This window comes from Marmota flaviventris, chromosome 11, assembly GCF_047511675.1.
Source record: "Marmota flaviventris isolate mMarFla1 chromosome 11, mMarFla1.hap1, whole genome shotgun sequence".
Classification (NCBI taxonomy): Eukaryota; Metazoa; Chordata; class Mammalia; order Rodentia; family Sciuridae; genus Marmota; species Marmota flaviventris.
The window spans coordinates 29,731,466-29,758,306 of record NC_092508.1 but is presented as its reverse complement, the minus strand read 5'-3'; the positions used below and the strand labels follow the sequence as shown (position 1 = coordinate 29,758,306).

General features: G+C 45.8%; 1 protein-coding gene and 1 long non-coding RNA gene across 4 annotated transcripts in view; one reads left to right on the top strand and one right to left on the bottom strand.

The window, feature by feature from the left end:
• Nrp2 (neuropilin 2) overlaps positions 1-26,841 on the top strand; it is a 115,489-nt gene that overhangs the window by 33,386 nt on the left and 55,262 nt on the right. For all 3 annotated transcript variants that reach the window (XM_027941935.3, XM_071618877.1, XM_071618876.1), the window contains exons 3-8: positions 1,506-1,687; positions 7,368-7,598; positions 8,603-8,758; positions 10,684-10,853; positions 12,835-12,990; positions 25,378-25,522. In XM_027941935.3, coding sequence (XP_027797736.2) covers positions 1,506-1,687; positions 7,368-7,598; positions 8,603-8,758; positions 10,684-10,853; positions 12,835-12,990; positions 25,378-25,522 — 1,040 coding nt within the window. The remainder of the gene's footprint in view (positions 1-1,505; positions 1,688-7,367; positions 7,599-8,602; positions 8,759-10,683; positions 10,854-12,834; positions 12,991-25,377; positions 25,523-26,841) is intronic.
• Positions 21,634-25,758, bottom strand: LOC139707636 (uncharacterized). Its single transcript, XR_011709073.1, has 3 exons — positions 25,357-25,758; positions 22,266-22,501; positions 21,634-21,697 (listed from the first exon to the last, which is right to left on the bottom strand). It is a non-coding gene; the product is annotated as an uncharacterized lncRNA (long non-coding RNA).

Here is a 26,841-nt window from a genome sequence, read left to right as displayed (position 1 = left end):
CCGCCATTCTTCTGGCTCTAAGAGCCGAGACCTCTGGGGTCGAAGAATGAACAACTCCTGCTCCACTCCTTATTCTTCCTTCACAGGCCTATTTATTTGGAAGTGACTGAGCCATCTGAAATATGGCTCCCGGGAGTTTCCTCCGGCTTCTCCAGCACACATCAGCCACTTCTGCAGGCAGCCAGCTCCCCCAGACCCCGTGTGTGACAGGAGCAGGGAGGCACATCCCAGGGAGGGCCGCGTCTGTAGCCCCTCTCTTTACACACAAGGAAGAGATTTCTTATGTGTCGCTGGAACAGGCTGATGCAAAATAAATAGAGGGAAGGAGGGAAAGGAAGATGGATGGTTTTTAGGAAATAATAGTTCAGTGGCCAGCAGATGAAGGGAGCCAGTGGGGAGGAAGTTTCCCACCTTAAGGAACACAGGGCTCAGAGCACATGCGCGGTTGAAAATGCATGTCTGGGGGCTGGAGCTGGGCTGGGGCTCAGCAGCAGTGCACTTGCCTGGCATGTGTGAGGCACTGGGCTCCATTCTCAGCACCACATGTAAATACATAAATAAAATAAAGGTCTATCAACAACTAAAAATAAATAAAAGAAAATGCATGGCAGTTAAGATAAAATGGGACAGTATTTGTGCACCAGCCCGTGAACATGGATGTGGGAGGTGTCTCCCCTAATGAGGCTGGTTTGACTCCAAAAGCTGTGGAGAGCTCATTTCAGGAGGCGACCTGCTCTGCCTATTGCTGAGATGGATGGTTGTGTGCTCCTAGGTGCTGGGTCCCCAGGGATCCACCCCTTTAGAGAAAGTTTTTATTGCCAATATGATGCTGATCCTTTCTAAAAACGTGTTGTTGACTAGACACTGCTGATGTGAACCTCACAGAGTCATCTCGGGGAGGGAGGTGACCTGTAGATGAGGTGTCTTTGTCACTATCAATTAGAGACAAGAGAAGAGGAATGATCCAGGAGAAACTGAACCAGGGTGGGGTGGACACAGGACAATATATATCTCTGAAACATCTCCAGATGGGACCCAGCCCCTCTCTTGTATTTTTTTTTTTCCACTCCATCTCCATCCTGACCTTCTCAAGTGGATGTTTTTCTTCTCATTTTGTGGATGGAAACATTGATGCTCAAAGGGGATAAGTCACTTGCAACGACCCAGAGCAAAGAAAGACAAAGATTCAGAGATCATAGTGGAAATAAAAATGGTGCTACCGAAGGAAGAAAACAATGTTTGTTTTGAGATCTTTGAGAGAATGATTCTATTGCTCTATGTGAGCAAGAGATAAGCTTCCCATCCGCGCCCTTATTCACTGTGTGGCTTTAACAAAGCAGAGCAACTTCCTGTACCTGTGCGTGCCAGGCCACACAAGCAAGCATAAGTGCCCTTTGTTGATCACTCTGAAACACCTGAATGGGGAGAGTTGGAGGGAGACTGGTCCTTCCCAGGCCCTCAGACTGAGCTTTTCTCAGGTGCCCCTTTGTGCTATCCCCGCCTAGGTATGACTTCATTGAGATTCGGGATGGGGACAGTGAGTCTGCAGACCTCCTGGGCAAGCACTGTGGGAACATCGCCCCACCCACCATCATCTCCTCCGGCTCCATGCTCTACATCAAGTTCACCTCTGACTACGCCCGGCAGGGGGCAGGCTTCTCGCTGCGCTACGAGATCTTCAAAACAGGTCAGTGTGGTCCCAGGAAGAGGCAAGAGGTGGGCACTTAGGAGGGGGATCCATAGCCCAGCGGTTGGAGACAGGTAAGGGGTCAAGGTTCATCCTGCTTGAGCACCATGACAGAGGCTCCCAGGTGAAAGGCCAGGTCAGGTTGACACCAGCAGAGTGGGGGCTACCCAAGGAATAGAAAACACTTTTTGAAAGAATCTGATTTTTGTAGTTTTAAAATCAAACTAATCTTCATGGGGGAAAGCAAAACTTGGTTGAACTTCCTCTCAATTACTTCATGGTTTAATGTTGCCTTTACTTGGGATTACTTGGGGCTGAAGGACATAATCTTTTCATTGTTTAGCGTCTCCAAAGATCTCACCACGAACCTCCAATTGGGGTCACGCCAGAGCTTGGGTTAGAATATGACTCCTAGAAATTCATCTTGGTGACCCACTTTACCACCTCTATCCAGTGATTCCCAACATCCCATATGCCAGGAAGCAGACTCCCTGAAAAGCAATCAAAAAAGATAGCCCTTCCTTGATTCCATCAGGTTCCTCTGAGATTACTTTTAGGCCTTAAAAATATAGGCCAGAGCTCATGTCAACCACTGGGGACAGCGGACTCCTACCCAGAGGGCACTAACCCTAGCATCCACATGTACACTCTCCACATAGCAAGCCCTGGTCTCTGATGTCTCCTATGTATGGTGCTGAGTATCTCCCCTGCCCCTGCCTGCCCCCTACCTTAGAGGCTCCCGCTCCATTTTCAAGTGTCTCCCCTCTCCAGCAACCTAAGTTTTACAACTTGCGCATGGAATCCAGTTCACGAGGAAGCCGTCAGCCCTGTCATCAAGAGGCCCAAGACCGGCGCCTGTTGAGTTCAGTGTGAGGGGAACTATTCATATATATTTTCTCTTTCATTAAACAGTTCTTGAAAGGAAGTGGTAGCTGCTGAAAGCACTTTTTATATCCACTTTGTCTAAATATTTGTCAGATTTGTCTGCCTGAGACTGTGGAATCAAATGAAGGGGTGGGGTCAGCAGAACTGTGTTGTGCTGGAGTGGGAGCCCAGGCTGTCACAGGGTTCAGGTCCCAAGACGGTCTGTCTGTCATGGGTTTTCATGCTTCTGGCCACAGGAAGGTCACAGGGACCGGTGCTCTGTGGGTCTGGGATTCAGGGATGTTGGGGGGTCCCTCAACAGCTTCATCTACATCCCCTTAAGTCCTCAGCAAGATTCACATCAGTGCCACATCAGTGCCACCAGCCTCTGCTAGGAGCAGTGGATAGAGAGAAGAGAGAAAAAAAATCAAGCATAGTTTTTGCCTTCGTGTAGCAGAGGACACAGGTGTACAAAACCTCAGCATGTAGAGATGCACAGTTGTTGAATATATAGGTAAATTGAAAGGAGAACTGTAATATGAGTAAGTTCTAAGTGAAGAAATAATTAACATCCTGTGGTTATGAAAGTGAGAGGAAAAATCAAGGAGCTCTCTGGAGTCTACCAGATAGCAAAGTCCCTTGTTCTAAAGCTGTCACTCAGCTCCCATGTACTCACCAGGAAAGGAAAACAACCTAAACAGGATCTTCCAAGGAGCTGGCTAAGGAAGTCAGAACAAAGATGAGCATAGCCATTAAAATCTCATCTCTGGTCTTATGCCTCCAAACTTGTATACTCCACAAGGCACAAGCTACCTTCTCCAGAAAGCCACAGCAAAAGGAAGTGTTAACTTTACCCATGATGCAAATTTTGAAAAGAGGGTATTAAAAGATAAAACCTACAAGAGGATATCATAATTCAGCACTGCTATTTCGATGACATACTGAAGTAGAATTGTGAAGGAGGCAGCAAGCCTTATGATCTGCCTAGAAACAATAGTGCCAGTCATGGGAAGAAACATGGCCCAGGCATAGAGCAATGAGGCACCCTGTGGTAGGCCCTGGGACAGCCTCCAGAAGAGATGCCCTGTCGACAGCCATGCTTCTAAGAATGAGGAACAAGATGAGAGCCCTGTAGCCTCCTCAGGGTCACTCACACCTGCCATCGTGCCCATCCACAAGAGCAACTCTTGGCATGAAAATCAACATGTAAATATATGCAAAGTGCAAAATTCAAAACTGAGGCTTTCAGAAAAGTTCCCATTCTTCCAGGTGCCAAGTCTTCTACCCATATTTCCAGGGTTGCAGTCTGGAGAGAAGATACACAAAGTTGACATCATCCCCAGAACATGAAAGAAAATGGGTGGACGTGCTGAAGAAATCCAAACAAACACAGCTATGTTTGCTAGTCGGATTCATAAAAAGAAAGAAAGGGAAACTGTAAACACAGAAACGCAAATAGCCCTACAGAGGGCTCTGGGTGCTTTTCTTTGAGGAGGCTGTGGGGCAGAATTACATTGAGAGACAGAAGCCCACACTGTGGGGACAGACAGGGGACATGTGGCTGGAGTGGAGGGTTTGTGTCTGTCCTATAGGGAGTATAAAAGATTCTTTATTACCAGACTCACTACCAACAAAAGAGTAAGCCAAAACAACTCACAAACTTAAAAGATCTCAAATCACCAAATCCCTAGCAGACTAGAGAAAGGAATTTTAAATAACTTAAAAAGTAACACTGGAGGGGCCGGGGTTGTGGCTCAGAGGTAGAGTGCTCGCCTATGCATGAGGCACTGGGTTCCATCCTCAGCACCACATTAAAAAAATAATAAACAAAGACTAAAATAAAAATATATTTTTTAAAAAAAGTAACACTGGAAAAGGAATCAGTGGAAAATGTGGAGTTGGGGAGGGGGATTAGATTTGGGGGTTTTGGTTTCTGATACTCCTATTACCTAAGTTCAAAACCCTGTTTTCTTTTTTTTTCTGGTGCCCAGTGGCATTTGTGGGGTCATTCACAACTAGAGGAAACCTGGAGTGACCACTACCCCACTCCTTGAGTTAAGAACCAGAATTCACCTTTTGTAGTCAAGCCAAGCTCAGCTGTGGATAAATTCATCAAGTTTTAAATATCTTCATACGTGCAGATTCTTCTTTCATTGGCAAAGTTTTAAAATTTACAGTGGAAAAACAGGGAACAGGCATATTTTATGCCAAAGTCTTTTTGTTATGAAACCATTCTCTGCAACCCAAATCTCCCAGCTTCTAAGGACAATCTTAGCATTGAGTGGACTTGAATATTTGTTGACTAAATTTTTTTTAACTTTTTTTCCTTCTAACACATCATAGAAAAGGAACTTGGATTGGGCTGATTTTTGCAAGACTCAATTTTGTCTCCTTTTCAGGGTTGTCTTCTTGACATTGGATACTCAGCTGCCTTTCTGATGATTCAACCATGGTGCAATTAGAGGCAAATCTATGATTTTAATAGGCACGATTGATTTTTTTCTGCATAAAAAAGGATAAATCTCCATATAAGTCTTCCCACCCTGTTCAAAATAAGCCAGAAACCATAATACCCATTTCTAGCAATGTATCAGACATCATACACACTTCTTTTTTTTCTTTTTAGTCTTAAGTACCTGAGGTTGAAAAAAAAAAATCCTGAATGCAGGATCTCAGGACCAGGGGTCATTTGGAATCTCACATTCTCCAGGCCTATCTTGAACTCTCTAGATATCCATTGTGGAAGCACTTGTAGTCTCCCACTGGTGACAGGAACCAAAGAACATTCCACCATAAATTCCACAACCCCAGGGTGGGGTGAAGAGTCCCCCTGCCTTCTAGGGAAATGACAATGGAGCAAACTCTAAGGAGGACAATCAGGATAGCTTTTCTAACTCTCAAGCAAATTGTGAATGGAGAGGTACTTTCCACAGTGTCATGTGTGAGACTCCCCAAGCGGCCCACATGAAGAAGGCTACATAGCTGCCATAAACCCTAACCTCTTCAAAATTCCTCTTGTCCCCCTGAAGACCTGCCAATTTGGCTTGGCTCTGCCAAATTGCATCATCCTGGGCCAGGAAGGAGACCCTTAGGAATTGTAGTTAAACAAAGCTACAGGGAGGCCATCCCAGATCATCCTCTAGGCCCAGCTGCCCACTCTCAGCCCTGGGCCTGCCCTCCCATGAGCATGCCTCTGAATGATGGAGTACAGAGTATCTGAGATATGGCGTCATGAAGGTTAGCTCTTGCCTTCTGTGTCCCCAGTTCCCATGCTACTCAGGCCTACCATGGAGCACTGAGCACCAGGAGAAGGGAGTGGGTAATGGACAGTTAGGTGGGGGAGATTGGAATTTCCTGTCTGGTCTGACCTAAAGAAAGTCATAAGGACCCCTCCCCCACTAGTTGCATGGCACCTTTTCCAAGTTAGGCATTTGCAGCTTTCCACAAAGCCATCATCAATAAAGAGGTGCCTGCTACAGGAGCTGTAGATAAAGACATCGCTGCAGGCTAAGATCAGCGTATTGACATCACATAGTTATATTTCGGTGTGATCCCCAGAGGACACTTCCTGCCAGTAAACACCTGGTTTATTGAGTATTTCTCTGTGTGTTTTTTTTTTCCTTCATGCTTAGAGTGTCTATTATCCTCCTCATAAATCCTACTTCCTTTTCTGATTTTAAAATCCAAATGTGTTGTATGAAATCCATTTTAATTTTCCAGCATTTATATCCATAGTAACGTGTACCAGTTCTTGCTCTGTGTCTATCCATGGATCCATAGTCCAAGTCTCCGTGCTCCCAGGCTCCATCCATGGTTCTGCCCTGGCAGACGGTGGCTGGAGAAAGCACAACCAGGGCTGTTTAAATATGACTCCACCTAGAGGCATCGGAGATGCAGTCGCTGTAATCTTCTTAAGGGCTCCTGCTGCCCTCGGAGCTTGCAACCGCCTGTGAATGTGTGCCGCATGTAATCAGGATGCCTCCCTGCGTCCCCAGAAAGCAGACACAAGCGTGGAGGAGAGAAACAAGGCCATCCCCACCACAAAGGAACCAGAAGCCTTCCAAATGTCAATACACTGCTGCATTTTTCCAAACTTGCTGCTGGAGCGGCCTTTAACATCCCCAACGCCCCGCTGTGATCCACCGGCTAAAAACGTCGATTGTTAATTGTCTGACCACTACAGAGCAGCTCGTTTTAATATAGTCATGACATGAATGAGACCCAGGCTCCCCTTTGCCCCTCCCCTGAGGCACCTTGGATCTTGGAGGGAGAGGGGGCACTTAGTTGGCTGTGGTACAATAGGGGCTAGTGTTGAGGTCAGCAATAAATAAGGGGTGACATTGTTTTCCCTGCTGGCAACCAGCAAGCCTTCCTTAAGGATTGAAATAACTTACATTTCTGGAGTGAGCAGCTGAGTAATTGAGAAAGAAGACTCTGTTCCTCTTTTCAAGAGAATCCCTCTCTCTCTCTCTCTCTCTCTCTCTCTCTCTCTCTCTCTCTCACACACACACACACACACACACACACACACACACACTTCTCTCCCCAAATCCTCAATTGCTACTCTTACTCTAATATACAGAGCAGGTTGGCTGCACCTCCCTAATTTCTGTCCTAAAGAGGCTCTGGCTCCAGGCCTTGAAATGTGGATGGATAGAGTATGTTTCTCCAAGGGCTATTTGAGTAGGAAGAAAAACCTCACCTCGTGAGTAGGTGAATTGGGGTCCAAACATTTAAAAACTCATGTGACAGAGGCAGCAAAGAAAGCCTTCTTCTTCTTAATGCTAAATTCTTCTAAATTCTCTTTGACACACAGGCTCTGAAGATTGTTCAAAAAACTTCACCAGCCCTAATGGGACCATTGAATCTCCTGGCTTTCCTGAGAAGTACCCACACAACTTGGACTGCACCTTTACCATCCTGGCCAAACCCAAGATGGAGATCATCCTGCAGTTCCTGACCTTTGACCTGGAGCATGACCCTTTGCAGGTGGGAGAGGGAGACTGCAAGTATGACTGGCTGGACATCTGGGACGGCATTCCCCACGGTGAGTGACATCACTGCCACAAGGCACTACTCTGTCTGGGTCTTTGCCTATGGATTGCTCTAGTAATGATAAAAGGAGAAAACAAAGACTTCAGGGCTCCTTAGAGTTCTTTGTGACCCATTTCTTGGCTTTCCCTTCACCAAGGATGGTTTAATAAAATTACAGACAGGTGGTCTACTTTCTTTGGAGGTGTAGACGTTTTCTTTGAAAGAGGATAGGAGGTTGAGTGAGTACTTGGGAGAGGATGGCAAAACCTACAGGTGAGATCACTTTCCACATCTAGTTGTCAGGATAGAAAGTGACTCAACAGCCAAACCCTGGGACCAGATAGAACTCTGGATCCAGACTGACTGTGCTTGTATCCTGGTTCTGCTGTGCAACCTTGGCACATTTCTTAACCTATCTGTGTTTTAGCTATGTAAGTTAGCTGCTGTCATCATTGTTATTACTACTATAATTTTATTATTACTAAATAATCATAGATATTGGAAAGGTGTATCACTCAAAGCCAAGAGGAATCTGTCTGCCTCAAGTGAAGGCCAACATAGAGTCAGTACTTTTGTAATTATTCTAAGGATTTTTCCATTATAAGGGATACTTGATGACTAAGCAAGAGCAATTTTAATTCTTGGGAAAAGCATAAAATCTGGTTGGAAAGCTAGTTGGGTTGGAGTCTCTGCTCTATTTCCCAGCAGTGTGAACAAGGAATTGTTCCATGACCTCTGAAACTCAATTTCTCCTTCTGCAGAGCAGGCATTGTAATGATACCTTTCTGGCCCATCTCTGGGGCTGTGGGAACAGAATGAAGCCATCTCACTGAAAGTCCTTTTTAGCACGTAGGAAAACTATTAGACATTGCTCTTAAAACACCTCTTTGGTTCTTATGCCGAGGGATACAAAGTGATGCTGGATGAAATGGCATGGGGCAATGGGAAGGGGAATGTGTGCGAAATCAAGTTTGATATTCTCATCTCCTCTGACCTCTTTTTGTCTTGTGTGTCCAGTTGGCCCCCTGATTGGCAAGTACTGTGGGACCAAAACACCTTCCGAACTCCGCTCATCAACGGGGATCTTATCTCTGACCTTTCACACGGACATGGCGGTGGCCAAGGATGGCTTCTCTGCACGATACTACCTGGTTCACCAGGAGCCACTAGAGAGTGAGTTGGACAGTTGAGAACTTCTGTGTGTCCTTGCATCAGGGCTATAAGGGGGGACAGGTGAAGGAACTGACTTCTGAGAGAGAAGGAAATAGGAACTCTGCAGGATTCGCTGTGGCATCTGAGTTCAAGGAATGGAAGCCACATTCCCATGCCAGGCAGATGCATGAGCAAAGAGCCAATGTCAAAGCTGGGTGTCATGGTGCACACCTGTAATCCCAGCAGTTCAGGAGGCTGAGGCTAGAGGATCACAAGTTCAAAGCCAGCCTCAGCAAAAATGAGGTGCTAAGCAACTCAGTGAGACCCTGTCTCTAAATAAAATACAAAATACGGCTGGGGATGTGGCTCAGGGGTCTAATGCTCCTGAGTTCAATCCTCAGTACCCCTCCCCCCTCAAAAAGAGCCAATGTCCATCCAGGTGCCAGTTTCTTTAAAGAAAAAAAAAATGTGCTTACCAAGAATTAGTTACTCTTAGGGAAAGTTGTAGGACCCTCTCAAGCCTCAGCTCCCTCATCTGAGTGAAAAGGATTGCTAGGATAATCTACATAGGGTCTAACATTTTTGAGTCTGGAACCATTTTCTTTCCACCCAAAGCCTCGAGGCCATTGTCACCAAACTGAGCTATTTTAAACCTCTTTTTGCATGTATGTTTTTCACCACTAAACATCTCTGTCCCTGAGAAGATATTCCCTGGCTAGATGACAAAACTGCTTGAACTTGCACTTCACACTTCCAAGAAATATAGTTTTTGGAGCTTGTGCTATATGCCAGGCACTGCACAAAGCATTGGAAACCATTGCTCTAACCCAGGTCTCCTGGGATTTGCTGGACCCCTCCCCCACAACTTGGATTCCAACAAGGAGTGTCCAGGCCGTCAGCATCCAGCCCTGGCTCCATCTTCAAATCAGCTGTTCTTGGCCATGTGCTTCAGCGTGTGGCCATTTCCACTTAGAAAACCACACAATCTCTTTAAGGAAGAATAGAAGCGCTTTAAGGATGATGAGAGCTACCACAGTGTGGACAGCTCACCACCTATGCAGCCGGGGACACTGTAGTCTGGCCTGCAGAAAAGTCACTGGGTTGGGCTCTGGCTTTTTTGCTTTTTTGTTCTTTCATCAAAGAGTTTGTAAAGACTTCAGGACAAAAAAACAGTATGGCAAATTATAACAGGTCCTGCAAATGGCTAGTCCAGCCACAGAGCTAAAGAACAGGTTTGATACCTGAAAATGATTTCTTGTGCTTATCAAATACATGCATACACAAATATTGGTCGGTGTCCAAAACATCCAGGGGAAAGACAACAATGTAATTGATGGTACAAGGCCAGAGAAAGTGACTCTTGGGTCTATTTGCCCAGATAGGTGGTGCCTGGAATGTAGTGTGACATGCATGTGATCCTTGAGCAGGGTCCCACAGACCCATATTTATGCTTTGCAAAATCTGTCTGTAAGCCAGAATTCATGAGAGAGTTGGGTGAGAGAGAAGGATGCAAAAATGCCTCCTGGGTGTTTACTAATAAAGCAGGCTTCCCACGATGGATTGGCCCACCCAAATTGCCAGAAGTCTATCTCACATTTACCTGGATTGCAATATTGGTGCATCTGGCATCTGAGACCATCCATAGCCCGCAGCAGTAACCGTTCTTCTGTTTTAGAGTATATTTTTAATTTGTATGATGATTCTTATTTATCCATACCCTAATTTCTTTTAGGTCCAATTTAGTTTCTTTCAGACCCAGAGGGTCTGTCAAGCTCTTTGTCTTGGTGTAGTTGTTTTTAAAATGGGAGTTTTTAATTAGAGTCTTTAAGTTGATCCTTCATCAAAACCTGCAACAACTTGTCCCTAGAAGGGAGCAGTGTATTGGGCCCCCCAGGGCTTTGAGCTTGGGATGCTTAACTCTGCTCTTGACCATCTCCACTCCCCAGACTTTCAGTGCAATGTTCCTCTGGGAATGGAGTCTGGCCGGATTGCTAATGAACAGATCAGTGCCTCGTCCACCTACTCTGATGGGAGGTGGACCCCTCAACAAAGCCGACTCCATGGTGATGACAATGGCTGGACCCCCAACTTGGATTCCAACAAGGAGTATCTCCAGGTACTTACTCAGATACCAGTGGACATACAACGTGTGTTTGTCTTGGTAGGGAAGTGGGGTGGCCCCTCGGCTACAGTGAGCAAAGGACATGAAGAAAATACAGCCTACTTGATAACAACATTCATCTATTCATCCAAACCAGGCACAGAAAGCACTGGCAGGCACTATGCTATGTGCTGGGATAAATCGATGAGTAAGAGGAACCCTGTCCTTGCTCTTGTGGAGATTAATGGGCCTGGGAGAAGTTGTTTGACCAGTATGCTGATTGCCCTGTGGGGTTTGCAGTATCCAATGAACATTCTAGAAATGGTTCCAGATCTTCCTCATTCTTGGCACAATGGGTATCAGAGACTGGGGTGGGGGGGTGGGCACTTCCCTAAGGGCAGGTTTGTTGGGTGCTAACTGAATATGACAACTTCTCCTGATCTTTGCTGTTTGGCAGGAACCCTGCCAGGAAGGTTTTACACATAGCTATCAGAAGAACACATGGGGAAATGTCACGATGGGGAAGGAAATTCAAGTTGCCCAGATGCTCTGCAGCGTCTTTTCAGACTATTGTTTGCTTTCTTTCTGAACAAGTCTTGCAGCTCATGTTGAGTGATCCTCCCGCTCTGCACACTGGTCCAGTTCTTATCCCCTGGGAAGAAGTAAACAGGGGAAGAGCAAGCTGCTAGTTCTATACCAGAGCAGTGTCTGCTTTTATGACATACACAGACAGCCCTGTGACCCACTGACAAGCCTGTCCTAACTCTGATGCGACACGGTGACCTCTGCTCTAAGAAGGACACTGCAGAGCAGACAGCAGGAAAGGGAGAAAGACCACTTAGAAACTCCAGGGAGCCCACAGAGGTTCTGACAGCACAACCCAAAGGCCATTTGTCACTGTCTCTCCTTTCTTCCTCTCCCCAAATCCTTTCATCTTGCAAAGCTTCTAGAAAGTTTCCCTTTGTAATTGGCAGTATTCCTGCCAATTGATTGTACTCCTTATTTTTGGTCCTTATTCACATACTTCTCTTATTGCTCTCCACCTGTTATTCATACACATGGACAGCACCACATACTTCTTTTGAATGTTTCATAATGCTGTGCACATATTAAGAAGCAGTGATGCTTGTGGAATTTTTACCAGTGTGCACAAGCTACATTTTGATCACATGGAGACTGCCACTAAGAAAGAACATGGCTGGCAAAGAAAGAACATCTAGCAATTTCCAAATGGGTTTGGCCTCGTGAGAGCAGAGGAACCTCCAAATGTTTACCATCCTCTTTGTAGAGCAAAAGGTCAGGACTTGGTGCATAAGCCTAATTGCTTGGGCAGACTCTGCCTGCCCTTTGACCTTTTGGTGACCTGAGCAACTAAGGACACAATGGAGCAAAGGAGTATGGTGGGGAGAGACAGCTATGAGCAGTGACTTTTGCAACCAGGGTATTTTGCAGCCCATGAAAATTGGATTGAATTGGACTGGACTGGAGTAGAGTGGATTTAGCCATTCATTTCTTTTCTTTTCTTTAGTTGTAGATGGACACAATGCCTTTATTTTGTTTATTTATTTTTATGTGGTGCTGAGGATTGAACCCAGTGCCTCACACATGTTAGGCAAGTACTCTACCACTGAGCCATAACCCCAGCCCCTCATTTCTTCTTTAAAATAACATCTGCTCTCACAGTCCAAGGCAGACCATAGTTAAATAAGGAGGGAGTTATAATTCTAGATGTTCAATGGATAGGAGAAACTAAATATCATCCATTCAGACATACAAAAAAAAAGAAAGAAAAAAAAATCAAGCTACATTTTCAAAGTGTCAAGTAAGTTGGGTTTAATTATGTAGTAGAAATTGATACTAATTACAAATCTGTCTTGTGAATCATGCAGCCAGCTTGTGAGTCAAGTATAATATCTGTGTCCTTTGCAGAAAAAATCCAGGTGCTACCCACTGTTGTGAGTGGTGGTCCCCTGACTCTTCTCCCTTTCTTCCCCAGGTGGACCTGCGCTTTCTAACCGTGCTCACGGCCATTGCAACACAGGGAGCAATTTCCAGGGAAACCCAGAATGGCTACTATGTCAAATCCTACAAGCTGGAGGTCAGCACGAATGGGGAAGACTGGATGGTATACCGACATGGCAAAAACCACAAGGTAAATCCAGTTTCCTACCTTGAGGGCACGCTGGAAGGGTGCAGGAGGGATGGGGCAAGAGGAGCTTCCAGTTGATCCCACACAGGGAGGCAGCCTTGTTTAGTGGAGCTCAAATAATTGATGGAGACAAGGAACACGCTGGCCCTGAAAAATCTTCTTTCTTATGCTAAAGTGATTGGAAAACACCATTTCTCCGACAGCCTGGCTGCTGTTGCATCTTGCACAGCAGAGAGAGAGAGAGAGAAAGCGTGAGCGCTTGCAGAGTATACTCTGACTGCAAATGAAGGAGAAAATGCATTCCCCATCCAGGTCTCCCCACACAGGATTCATTGAGCATTTATGGCCCGAGTCCCTTCCACATGCTGGGTTAACAATCACAAAACCACACGAAACTGCAGTTCAGGAGTTACTGAGGTCTGGAAATGAAAGGGCACAAATCCTGAGAGGGGATCACAATGTCCCAGAGAAGAAAGAGGACAATAAATAATGAGGAGAAATACAGTTTGTCAGGAATGGGATCTGAACTGGCCATCATGCTTCGCAGTGAGGCATTGAATCCTCCCGGCTGGTGCCTTCAGTGTCTGCGGCTCCTGGACATGTGGTCCCAGGGGGCCATGTGGGGCTTTTGTTGTCCACAGGGATGAGAGTGTTTCTTGAGACACGTGACGTTCTGGGTCTGCAGCTGGCGATGTGTGGTCATACAGCACATTTGGCATATGGAGGGCTTATTGGAAATAGCTGGTATGTCACCTGGGTGGGGATAGGGAGTATGTGACAGGAGAACAGGCTGCGGTGGCCTGCAGACCATGGCTGACTCTCAGGTCTGGAAGGCAAGTGCCATGTCCTGAAATACCCAGAGGCTGCTCATCCTTTCCGGGAAGGTAATCCAGAGACAGGGAGGGGATTCCTGCTCTTTAGTACTACAGTCCCACCAGGCCTTGGTCTGTTGGGATGTGGATTATCAAAATAAAGCACTCTGGCCAAAGAGCTTTTCCAGAAGGGACTCTCCTCAGCCCTGTCATTGTCCCAAGGAAGTTTGCTCTACAAACTGCTGGTGCAAGTGAAAGCCTTGTACCCAGAAAACCTTGAACATTATATAATGTTGGCAGTGCCACTTGGGAAATGCAAGTTTTTAAAGGAGTAGATTTTTTAAAAAAAATTAAAATCGCCATAGTAACATGGCACTATTCATGGGAAAATCTGTTTCTAGATATACCCAGGTATCACTCACACACATGTGCATACACTCCCCATTGCCCCAGTAAGGAAAGTGAGGTACTTGGCAATGAAAAGACATTCCCACTGTGACCTGTGGGCAGGTCTGGTTTCCGGTTGACCTGGCTTCAGGAAGAGTTACCACACAACAGTTGGGAATGACAAGCTAAATCGGCATTGGGTGCTGGAAGCTCTGGGCTGAGTCCACATACTGAGTCCACCCACTCCTTTTCCACTCATGCCCTTTCTCTCTTCATCTGCCTTTTCAATAAGAAACATGGAACCCAGAAGCTCAGCTAGCAAGCAAGGGCCAGCAGCTGGGTAGGGGTGGGTCCTGGGGGAGAAGAATGGGCTCACCTGACTGTCTCCCTGTCCAGGCTCAATGACTAAGCAGCCCTGGCCAGAGGGATACTGTAGCATAAGCTGATTTTAAAAGCACACAGATGGACCGGGATGCTATTTAAAACACCATTTGTAGGAAATCTTCTTTTGGAAATACCTTAGCACTGCACATTTTGATAGAATGCTGTCCTCCCTGGCTTTATCCCTGGTGCTCATTCTGCAGGGAAGATATTCCTGAGAATTGAATTTAGCTTTCTGCTCTTCAGAATCATCCTCCTCAACTTTCATATTGAATGCATTCTCTTTTGCCTGCTCTGCCCACTCTTGGCTAAATTTCTCTCCCCAGGAGCCAACAAGAAACAGGGTTTTTGTTTTTGTTTTAGAGAATCAGTCTTGCCCAAATAAAGGGAGCTGGGACAGAGGAAAAGCCCTTTCTTTCCCCATTAGAAATCCATCCTCCTGGTACTCAGGCAGGAAAATGGAAAGCTGGCCAATGAGGCATTGCCCTGCTCCCCAAGCTCCCCCGCTACACTACTCGTGTGGTAGGCAGCCAGCAGGCCTTCCCCATCCTACCCTGCAAGGGTGTCCTCTGCTGCCCCTTCATTAGTGGGTGTCCCCCAGATATCTGTGTTTAATGTGCAGATTCTGTACCGCTCGTGGTGCGTCCGTGCGGCTCTCCAGCCTGTTGGGGTTGAAATAGTTGAGTAAACTGTGCCAAATAGATTTGTCAAGTCTGCCACAGTTTGATTTGATGCCATGAGGCGGGAGGCGGGGTGAGGAGGGGACCTGGGGCAGTGTGGGGAGGTTTCCTCCACGCTGGTACTGCCACTGAGTTTCTCTTTGTGGCCTCTAGATGCTGGGCACATTGCCAAGCTAACTGGTGCTAAGTGGTGGGCCTGAAAGTGAAATTCAGACAGCAGGACCTAAGGAAAAAGCAGAGCAGGGAGGAAGGCAGCAGGCTGCTCAGCTCTGGGGTGAAGGAAACTGTTGGCAATTGCCTTCCCAGCACACAGATAGGGAAGAGGGGATTGGGAAGTTTGGGGCAGAAATTTGGAACTAGATTTTTAATTCCCTGGTCACTGTCAACACCAATGCAGCATATCAAAGACCAGGGAATTGGGGAAATCAGAGAAAAACAAGATTAGCGAGCACTCAAGGTGACAGGGGATGACCGTGCTATTTCCTTGCAAAATATGATTTGCAATTTGGACCCAAGCTGGGCAAGGCAAGGTCTGAGCCTACAGGGGAATGACTTTCTTCTTGCTGCTAGGTAGTGAGGAAGACTAAGGAATTCTTTTCCAGCATCCCCTGCCGGTGAGCAGGCTTCTCTTGGTTTCTGTCTATCCGATAGGTATTCTTGAAGTTGCCAATGAGCGAGTCAACTTGTTTTGGGGTGACTATGAGCATCCTCCTGGCAAAACCCAGCTTGGTTATGCAGGCCACATGCACAGCACATTCCTAAATTTTTATCCAGTTCCACATGGAACCTATGATTTTCACATAGGGCGGGCCCTCCTTATGCATATTTATGGTGTAACCACAAGGCAGAAAGCTCAGCCGCCTGATGGAACCCATATCCAACCCACGTGCTCCCTTAGATTATACAAATTGCTTCACATACATTTCTTGAGAAACCACAGCAGAAACTACTGCTTTGGGTTTTACCAACTATATGACTAACATCCCAGACACAGACAGTATAGTCAATCTAGTAATGGAAGTTTGTGTATATGTATGTGATTATAGTCACAGTTACATACTAAGAGGGGCACATGGAGAATAACAGCAGAGCTCAAAGGCATGAGGCCTTGGTCAAGGTCCTGCCCTCCTCTGAGATTCCCACCCCCATGACTCTGCATCGGAGGGTGAATCTGTGCCTGAGGAGTGGAGCCATAATTGGTGTCAGAACAATGGGACAGAGGTCACTGCCCTTACATGTCTAAGCAAAAGCCCTTGTCTTCAATTTTCTCTTATTTTGGTAGATGTGAGCCTCTCCCTTGTTGACATAGTTCTGGTTACTTTGCTCTTAGTCATGGTGTTGCTGGTCTAGTCTCACCTATTTGAAAGTTGGGCACAAAAGAGAAATTCTGTAACACACTGATAACCAGATTGGGGACAGAAGGATGAAGACAGGGATAAGGTAAAGGTTAGGGCCTCCAGTGTTCAGAATTACCCCATGATAAAGTGGCAGGAATGCATTAAGCACATCATATTGACATAACAACCTCCAAGAGGCTCAGGCATCCCTCAGGCACTGACTTATTTGCTTCCAAATTTCACAGCGTTCCACCTATTGAATTGAAGCTCTCAGAGACTGAGACTCGCCCTAGAGACAGGGGAATCATGGAGTTCCCGTGAAAGGCTTTAATTTGCAGACAGGTGATCTCTCTGCCCAGGCCTTGCTTCTCATCTTGTACCTGGAGGGGAATTGGCTTCCTAGCTGTTCAGTCTAAGGGCTGAGAGGCGTGCATGTTCCTGGAGAGATGGGGTTTTGTGGAGGTCTGAAGGAAAGTCATGATTACACAGCCTGGCTTAGAACACAAGGCTCAGCATTTTGGAGTTTGGGCTCCATCGCAGAATCAGGAGAATGGAGAGTTGAAATCAAGTTGCTTTTTGTTTGATTTGGCCACATCCCACCAAAACAAATAATCACCCCAACTTCAAACATTCTCTGTCCAATATTTATTTTCTAAATGACAACAAATCATTTTTTTTTTAAATCAGAGACTTGGAAGGAGAGAGTAGTATCAGAAGACCAGACCCCCAATTCAGTTGGCAAAGAGTTAGAAGCACATGGCGTCTATTTTCAGATCTTCTCAGATAGTGCAGTATGTGACCTTGGAGATCTCTCTTCCCAGTTCCATGCCTCAGTGTTTCCATTCACTCAAATGGAATGGTGCCACAGACACGGTTGGCAGGGCACCTGGAGATCTGTAGATGGAAGGCTATCTGCAGATAGAGTCAATGTATTAGACCCACACCGCTCTTCTGGAGCAGAAGCAAGTTGTCAATTTAAAAAGCAACAGGGCCCCATGGGATATTTATCTGCCTCTTTTAAAATCACAGGCCTGGAAGGGTCCATGATAAGTCATCCAGACCTCTCCCTGCATCTAATGGTCCTGCACTTGAGCTGCCCCAGATAAATGTCATCCCTCCTAGCCTCATTCTTTTGGTAGGGATGTAATTTTCCTCCAGTTAATAATTTGAGGGTTTGTTTGTTTATACCTCCTGGTGGATGCCTTACTTGCTCTTAGTCCTGTGATAATCACTTTGTGGTATCAAGATGAGGACAATGTCCCAAACCACGAGGTAGTAAAGAACATGAACCTTTAGAAGTCATGGGTGGGGCTGCTTCATCTACACTATGGTTATGTGTGCTCTAAAGAGGGGCGATGTCCTTTCCAAGTTCAAGTCCCTCAGGTTATCTGCCCCCTCCATTATAACTGAGATGAATCCAGTGCCCTAGGTAATTAAATTTGTCCCTTATCCATTTGCCACTGGATGAGCTCAGACCTTTAGCCTCTGCACTTATGAAGCTCAAGGGAAAATTTCATTATACATGCGCTCGAACCTTTTCTCTATCAGGCTCCCGTGGCAGGCTGCACCTAACTCCCATGGGTGCTGAACTGTCTCCAGGAGCTGAGGCCAGCATCCCCGGCGCTGACAGTCGTGATGCTGAATTCCCCATGCACCCAGGCTGAGATTGTACACAGGGGCTGCTGGGAAAGAACTCATAAAGGGGGTGTGCAGGGGGCTGTGATTTTGTTTGGACTGAGAACACGCTTTCCTTGACCAACCCCTGAGAAGCACTGAAGTAAGAGCCTCATCTAGTCCGTTGTCACATTCTTTACTGTCACCATTCCCTTCTGGGTGGTTTGCTGAGACTGTACCTGGGAAGAAGCTTGATGGTGGCCAAGACACTCCACAACTTCATTCCCTGTGATGGTGCCTCCCTGTGCCCACTCGGTAGTTAGAGTCACCTTCTTAGAAAACGAATCTCCTGGGGCTGGGGATGTGGCTCAAGCGGTAGCGCGCTCGTCTGGCATGCGTGCGGCCCGGGTTCGATCCTCAGCACCACATACAAACAAAGATGTTGTGTCCGCCGAAAAAAAACTAAAAATAAATAAATAAATAAATTCTCTCTCTCTCTCTCTCTCTCTCTCTCTCTCTCTCTCTCTCTCTCCCTCTCTCTCTCTCTCCCTCTCCCTCTCTCCTCTCTCTTTAAAAAAAAGAAAAAAGAAAGAAAGAAAGAAAACGAATCTCCTAATATCAATGTTAGGAGCTTTTCAGGTATGGAGGATCCATCCCACCCAGCTAGAATGTCTGTGTTTCTCCATCTCTCCTGGATGACGTTGGTCATTCTCTGCCAGCTCGCTCATCATTTGACAGGGCTCTCTTCCCCAGCCCATCTCTTCTCCAGCCCCAGTCCCTGAGCTGCTCTCCTCTCCTGTCCTCCCTGATGTTTCCCTGTCTCAAATCCTGAAACCCTAATCCTGTTAGTAGGCTGTGTTCCAGGGCTCAGCGTCTCCATGGGGGTAACATAATCCGGCATTAAATCTAGCGGTCCCACAAGGCACACACAGATGGGGATGCGTGCATCCCACCCACCTCCACCCTCCACCCACCCCCAGGAAGAAACCGCCCCGCTCCTCTGTCTCCTCTGTCACAGCAGGAAAACTGCCTGATGACAAAAACAGCCCTAAAGTAAATGGGGAGGAGAGCCGAGGTCATCGTAGTCATAAATGAGCATTTGGTTGTTAGGGAGCATCTTTGCCCTGCCCCCATCCCGACCCTCCCGTAGACTAACTCATATATACATATATATATCATGTATACACACACACACACACACAGACACACACCCCCTCTGATTCTGTGTCTGGCTGAATTCCCATATCCACTAGAATGAAGGCAGCTTTAAAAAAAAAAAAATTCTATAGTCTTAAAGGGGGAGTTTTCAGAGAGAAATGTCAAGACCATGATTTACAAACAGGGCGGAGTGGGAGAGCCCATTACCTTAACATCATTTTTCCCCAGTGCAATGGCCCCCTACTCCCACCTTGCCGGTTAGGTGCAACAAATTAATTAAATAGGATGGCATCCATTGATTAACAATTTATTTTTATGTGTAGACCCATGGCTGGTTTTAGAGGAAATTTGAGGGAGGGTGGGGGAGGGGAGGACAGGCTCTGGGTCTTGGCATCGGGATGAGTTGGTGCAATTGTTTCTGAGACTCATGTTCAGAACATGACAGTGGTTTCCCCAGTCTCTGCCCACCGTTCCCGCCACCCTTCTTTTCTGCCTGCTTTGTTCTCCTCCTCCTTGAATGTCTGTGCCAAGTAGATTGAAAAGGAGAACTTTGGATGTAATGAAACATTTATTAGTGGAGAGAAATATTTATTTTTTTAAAAAGCAGAAGAACATCTCATGCACGATTTCTACCTCAGGGCTCCTGCACTGTGTTGTCTTTGAAAAATTTTCCTGCTTTCTTTGCAGTCCCTGGGGCTGGAGGAATTCAGATATTTACAGCAAGATTGAGGTGAACAGTAGATAACACCGTAGTAGTAGTGAAGGGACAAGGCATGTGCACGTGGAATTCCAAAGCCCAACTCAGATTGGATGCAGGAGACGTAAGGAGGGACTGCATCTGTCCACTGAAGGCGCCACTTCACTTAGGAAGGTTAAATAGGCAGGTTAATGCCGGAGTCTTCATGGGGCCTCTGCTCCAAGGAGCTCAGAGAATTTGCCAGAATCTTCTCATTGGCCTCTGAGGCAAGATTGATGACATGTAGCATCTTTACTTTGCAGGGTACTTGGATGCTAATAGCAAAGATGAACAGTATATAGGAAAGGGAATTAGGTGAGGCAGAAAAGCCCCCTGCCTAGAACCTCAGGAGGCAGCAGGACACAGTGTGCACTGTTCTCAGTGGGGCCAAAGTCTGTGTGTGCTGTTCACACAAGATTTAAGGAAGGGGTCAGCAGAAGAGGGTTCGCTATGACTAAAAGTGGGTGAGAAACAGGGAAAAGATGACCTTAAAAAACATCAGTGGTGCTTTCTAGCTAGATGTTTCTTGTTTTATATATAAGAAAAAATGTTTTTATTTTACACTGTTTCAAATAGTCCATGTAGTTCCTGGCTCGTGGATGCATGGGCCTAGTCAGCACATGCTGATTATCTTTCCTAGGGGGTGTAGATAACAACCCAACTAGGGTGTTGGAGAGCAGCCGATTTACTTGGCAGATACCCCCCTCCCCCAGAGGTGCAAATCAGAAAATCCATGAAATGCTGCTGGTTTTCAGATTCTGTCTTACCGAAAATAAAACAAAGGTCTCAAGAATCAATTGGAAAATGTTGGATTATGTTCAGAATTCAGTGAGGCACCAAATGGATTATCCAGACCACTTTGTGCCCTGAATTGTTTTTTCAACTTGGTTTGCAGAGATGCACTTAAAGAAATCTTTATGCCCAACATAACTTCTTCTTTTTAGCAAATATACCCATATGCATATTAAATAATTACAACATAATTAATCCTATCCCCAGAAAGCTAGGGTCACCTTGAATATACTCCTGATTGTCCAACAACCAGAGTAGTATTTTTCTTTAAAATGAATAAAAATGTGTATACTCTCTGACTTCCAGCTTTTAAAACAGATGTTTAAATTTGATCATTGTTTTTGATATATGTCTGTCTAGAGATAATATATATATGGATGCTCTGGGTATAATATATATAGATCCACTGATTTTTCTTAGCATTCTGAACATGTCACTGCAAAGTGATGACCTAAAAATTTGGAGCCTCAAGATGGGACTTGGGAATCAATGGCTTTCAGAACCTGAACTCTTCCAGTTGGCCAAGAACCCATTTGTTGGGTGTTGTGCAGGCATTCAAGCCAGCTGAAAGTGATGGTAAACTCTAGTGTTCATCTGTGGGCCTATTATCAACATTTTCCTGCAAGAGAAACCAAGGTATCAAAGGTTTATTGATTTTCCTGTAGTGATTCAGTGAGTCGGCAGAGAATAGGAAATAAAACCAATTTCCTGGCATCATTTCCCATGCACACAACCCCTTACCTTGCAGTGCCTAGACTGGAAGCCAAGAATCCATCTCAGGGAATTTGATCAGAAAACATATGAAGGGTGATTCTAAAACCACAGAAGCATTGAGAAAGTCATAAAGATGTATAATATATGATAGCATTTATCAGCTATAAATAGGGGCGCTACAGGGAGAAAAATAGAGACCTTGTAAATCCATTGGGTCAGGAGAAATAGAAACTGCTTAATATTTCATTAAAAATGGATTCTCATAAATTGCACTTGGATATCTTTGGGCAAAAGACAGTAGGTAAGGCCTAAGGCATTGTTATTCATTGCTCTTGGTTATTAATAATTTGAACTGTTATTGAACCAACACATCAACAAGGTGTATTCTCCCTGTGAATGGGGCACTCACCACTGGTTGTGGGCACTATTTGAAGTGTATTAAAAAAAAAAAATCCACTGCACTTGTCCACAAAATCTCTTTAACTATAAGGGACAGTGAATGCCTTTTCACAAAGAGGATACCCTTGGAGGAGTTCATGAAAACTCTTGTGAAGAAAGGCTTAGAATCTAGCAGCCAGAAAGAACCTGACAAATCAATGCACGTAATCCCCCCATTTAGTAAAGGAGGAAATTGGGGGCCCCCAAGGAAGTAGAGATATTTGCCTACCTTCTGAGCTAATTAGTAACAGAATTTGGCTCCTTCTCTTGATTCAGCAGTGGGTCTTATTTTATTTTGTCCTCTTTACCACACTCAGAGTGAGAGATGTGTACAAATTTTAAGGATGATGGTAGGTGCTGAGGATATAGCTTAGTGGTAGAGTGCCTGCCGAGCATGCATGAGGCCCTGGGTTCAAACCCCAGTACTGTTGGGGCAGTGGGGATGATGCTCCTTCAGCAAAGAACCTGTAGCATAGGGAACATATACAAGCACAAGGTCAAGAACAAACAAGAGACCAGTAAGGAACCAGACTCACAAACATGAAGGATAATTTGAAGCCAAGTTGAAAAGAATCTTCATGTGATTCCAGGGGTGGGAGAAGAAAGAGCAAAAGAATAGCAGAATAAAGTTCCATGTAAGCCACAGGCAGACGGCCTAGAGATCAACCATATGCTTGCCTCCTTCCTGACTGATGCCACTGTAGGTGGAGATTGAGGGTGATTCACCCAAAACCTGGGCCCCATGCATCCATGAGAAGATCAGCTCCTCCCCAGCAGGTGTACCCCCATGTTCACATGCAACCCCATTGGCACCCACACCACTTTACCAAAGATGTTCCAGATACCCAGTCATTCCCTTACGAAGGGAGAAAAGGAAGGGTTTCTTGGCATTGTTTGCCAAAGCTGAGGAATGAAGGGGTCAGATCAGATAAAACTGGATATTAAAAACTCATAAGACATGCTGTGTTTCTAAACCGTACCAGCATGGTGTGTATGCTGTGGATTGGTGGCTGTGTGCAAGTTCAAATCCACTCAGCTCTCCAAGGATATATTCACGTGGCAAATAAAGCTATTTCCCCCACATGAACTCCTTAGAATCTTCTGCTGGAAGCCTCATGCCCATCACCATCACCGTCCACAGGGAGCATCCAGAACACCCCCCCCCCAGCCCCCAACTGCTCACAGCACCCGTCTGAAATCAGCAAAGAGCTGCATTTGCTTCTTTCTTGCCAAAGCAAAGCAAAACAAACAAAAGCCTCTGTCTCATGCTGAATTCTGGGAGAACTGATTCATCTCTTTTCCTTGGAATCCGTTCCTCCATCCTTTTCCTCAAAGCCGGGAACCCTTTGTCAGCATAAAGTCAGCAAGAAACAAGAATATGGCAAGGCCAGGACTTTCCTTGGTGCTGGTGCTCCTCTTGGTTTTGGGTCCCTCTCTGAGATTAGGGTTGCAGAGAGTCAAGGACCTCTCCCCTCTAGCCTTCTCCCAGATATACAGCTCCACCCCTTTTCTGTATTTCCTTGGCTCTTCTCCCTTCTTCTCTCTCCTCCTAATCCTCAATCACTGTACAGGAAGCAGCAAAATTGAACCTGGGTGAGAGGAACGGTCACCAGTTCTTCCTCTGTGCTCCCTGATGTCATCAAGACAGCAGAAGGGGGAACAGACAGCCTTAGGATCCAGAGTGCGAGGACTCCCCCCTCCCCCCAGGGAGCAGAGGGAGCAGCAAGTTCGGTGGGCTGAGTGGGAACCCCTCAGATTTGGTGGACTTAGCACCAAGAACTATAGTTTAAACAGAAGTAGGCTGATGCCCTTCTTTATTTTTCTGGAATAAGCCAATTCCTTTCATTTGGTTGCAAATATGCCATCGTGGTGTATTATTAAGTACAAGCTTGCAAATGGTGGGGTTCGCAGGACATGGAGAAGAAAGGACTATGTTGGTAACTGCCTGTAAATATCTGTGCTTTCCTTTGCTGTCACTCTAAGCCGTTCTATGATGGGATTATAAACACGCTGGGGCCACATCACTGGACAGCGATTTTACTTCCATTCAGCCCATGATTGGGAACCTGAAAGGCTCCATGACTCCTAGCTACCAGCATGAATACTGCAAATTTATTTAAAGACATAAAAGTCAACCTAAGAAAAAGCTTAAAAGCTTTGGATTCAGACAAGCATCTCTGAGCCTAGGTTTCCTCATCAATAAAGTGGCGATTATAATACTTTGCTTCCTGGAGTGTTGCAGACACAACTGTGTTTACACAGTGCCTGGCTCAAAAGCATTCAAATATACTAGTTTCCCATTCCTCTGTCCCAGCCCTGTTGGTACCCCAAATTCCTAGCATGTCTGACATATCTAGTTCCCCTGCACAGGAGAAGGTGCTTCTTGAGGCAGAGTTGGCCATAAGCAAATTTACAGGGTCCCTGGGTTATTACAGTTGTGACAGTCATGATTTAGAAACGATGTTTGGTTAGCTGGTTTATCCCTTCCCCCTTATCCAGGGAAACCAAGAGAAACTCACATATACTTGCTCCAGTTACTTTTTTTTTTTTAAATGGAGAGCTCAAAAAAAGCATAAGGTCCATATGGCAGTTATTGATTTGGGCCATCTGGTAAGCCAGGACTTGCGTCTACCATGTTGGATCAGAAACTACTCCAAAAAGCCTTTCCTCCCATAAGAGACGTATTGGTCAGCTGGGGACAGGGATGGATTTCATGACAGGGTAGGGACTAGAGTAAGAGGAAGTGGAGCAGGACTCTGAGGGACCACCTGCAACCATGACCTACAACAAAGACCAGAGAGATGCAAGAAAGTATTGACTAACCCAGGGGCCTTGGCAGTAGACGGGGCCCCCTCACCCACTCTCTCATGCACGGAGTGGGAAAGTGTCTAAGTAACCATCAAAAAAAATGTGAAACACTTTATAATTACAAAATTCCCTGCAAATATTCCTGTAAGCCTACACCAGGAGGAAGAGGGATTGTCAAATCCAAGCTGGAGAGTGATTTTAATAGATACTCTAATTTTTTCTTTCTTAGCTTCTGAAGTATTTTCTTTGACAAGTTCCTTCCTCTGCTTGCTTTCAGCCCAGAGACAAAATTTCCCTTCCCTCTGAATGTTTTTGTGAAGACTATTTATTGTTTTCCACGTTGGAGCAGTGTGAGAAATTAATTTTTTTTCATGGTGTTGTAAAATAAACCCACAACAAGAAACCTGATGGTTACTTTAGACTTGAGGGAAATAAAATTCAACAGAACTTTTCAACCCACTTCAAAGCCTGTTCGGGTGGCTACATTACCAACCAGGATCTCAGGAACTTACTTTTCGTGTCTTCTGTTGCAGCTATTCCAAGCCAACAATGATGCCACCGAGGTCGTTCTGAACAAACTCCACATGCCGCTGTTAACGAGGTTCATCCGGATCCGTCCACAGACCTGGCACTCGGGCATCGCGCTCCGCCTGGAGCTCTTCGGCTGTCGGGTCACAGGTGAGGTGGGGACTCCATCACTGACCAATCCTGGGTTCTGCTCCCTGTTTCAGAAACTGAATGATTGTACCACAAGACTGTCCTGGAGGCTTGGTTTGAGGACTCAAGTCCTATAAGCCTTCATCTTTTTATTCATTCACTCATCCAATATATTTTTCTTAAGCATCTACTATTTCTACTAGCTAAAACTCATGGAAAGTTAACTAGGAGCCAGGTTTAATTCTCATCTAAAATAGATTATCTTTTATCATCCTTATAACGATTTTGTGAGGTAGATGTTATTATTATCGCTTTATAGATAAGGAAACCAATAAGTAAAGAGCTTGATCACTCAACCAGTAAATGGTAGAGCCAGGGTTTGACTCTGGGCAATTTGAATCCAAAGACTCTGCTCTTGAATAGTTCTCTGTGCGGCCTCAAGCCGGGGCCAAGAGCTACACAACCCAGTTCTGAGTGTCTATTTTGGATGAGTTAGGCAGATATTAATAAGCAAGCAAACCTAAGAATAGGTATAAAATTAAAACTAGGATAAACTATGTTTTCCAAATTATGTTCGAAAACATGGGCTCATGGGATTTGACCCAGCCCAGGGGGCCTAGGAGGACTTCCTTCAGGAGTTGATGATCAAGGTCAGAGGGCAGAAGGCAGACAGGCATTACCTGGTGAAGAAGGGAGGGTAGGTATACCTGGCAGTGGTCACAGGTTGCTCAGTGGCACTGTGTGGTGAGAAGGACCAAAAGAGAAAGGGGGGAATGGAGGGTATATGTGAAGGAAAAACAGGTGCTCACATGGGCTAAAACCCAAGCGGTACAGATTGGAAAAGGCCAGAGTGGTATCTGGATGTCTTTGGGAAGTTGATACAGTGGTCTGGGTAAAACACAATGGTGGCTAGACCAGCACCAGCCTTCTAGCGCCAGTCCAGTCCTCTTGTCTTATGGACTCCACTCAAAGCAGGCAAGCTGCCTCTTTGACCTGGAAGGGTCTTCAGTGTACATCCACCCACCTGCCTGCCCCCAGGTCATTCCAGCTCTGACAGGGAGTGTTCCAGGGTGTGGCCCTGTGTGGGCACTCTGGTTTAAACTCCTTGCATTAGTACAGCCTCTGTGTCATTCCTGTCCCTTCCTTGTACATTATCTTGCCCACTCTTCCTAACAGCCCTATGAGGTGAGTGGGGCAGGTGCTGATGTAGAAACCAAGGCTCAAAGAAACAAACAGCTTGACCCAAACCACCCAACGACAGGTGGTTCCTATACCCACATTTTCTCGATACAAATTCTCTGCTCTTAACACCTTTACAGAAAGATCTGGCTTCCCTCTCC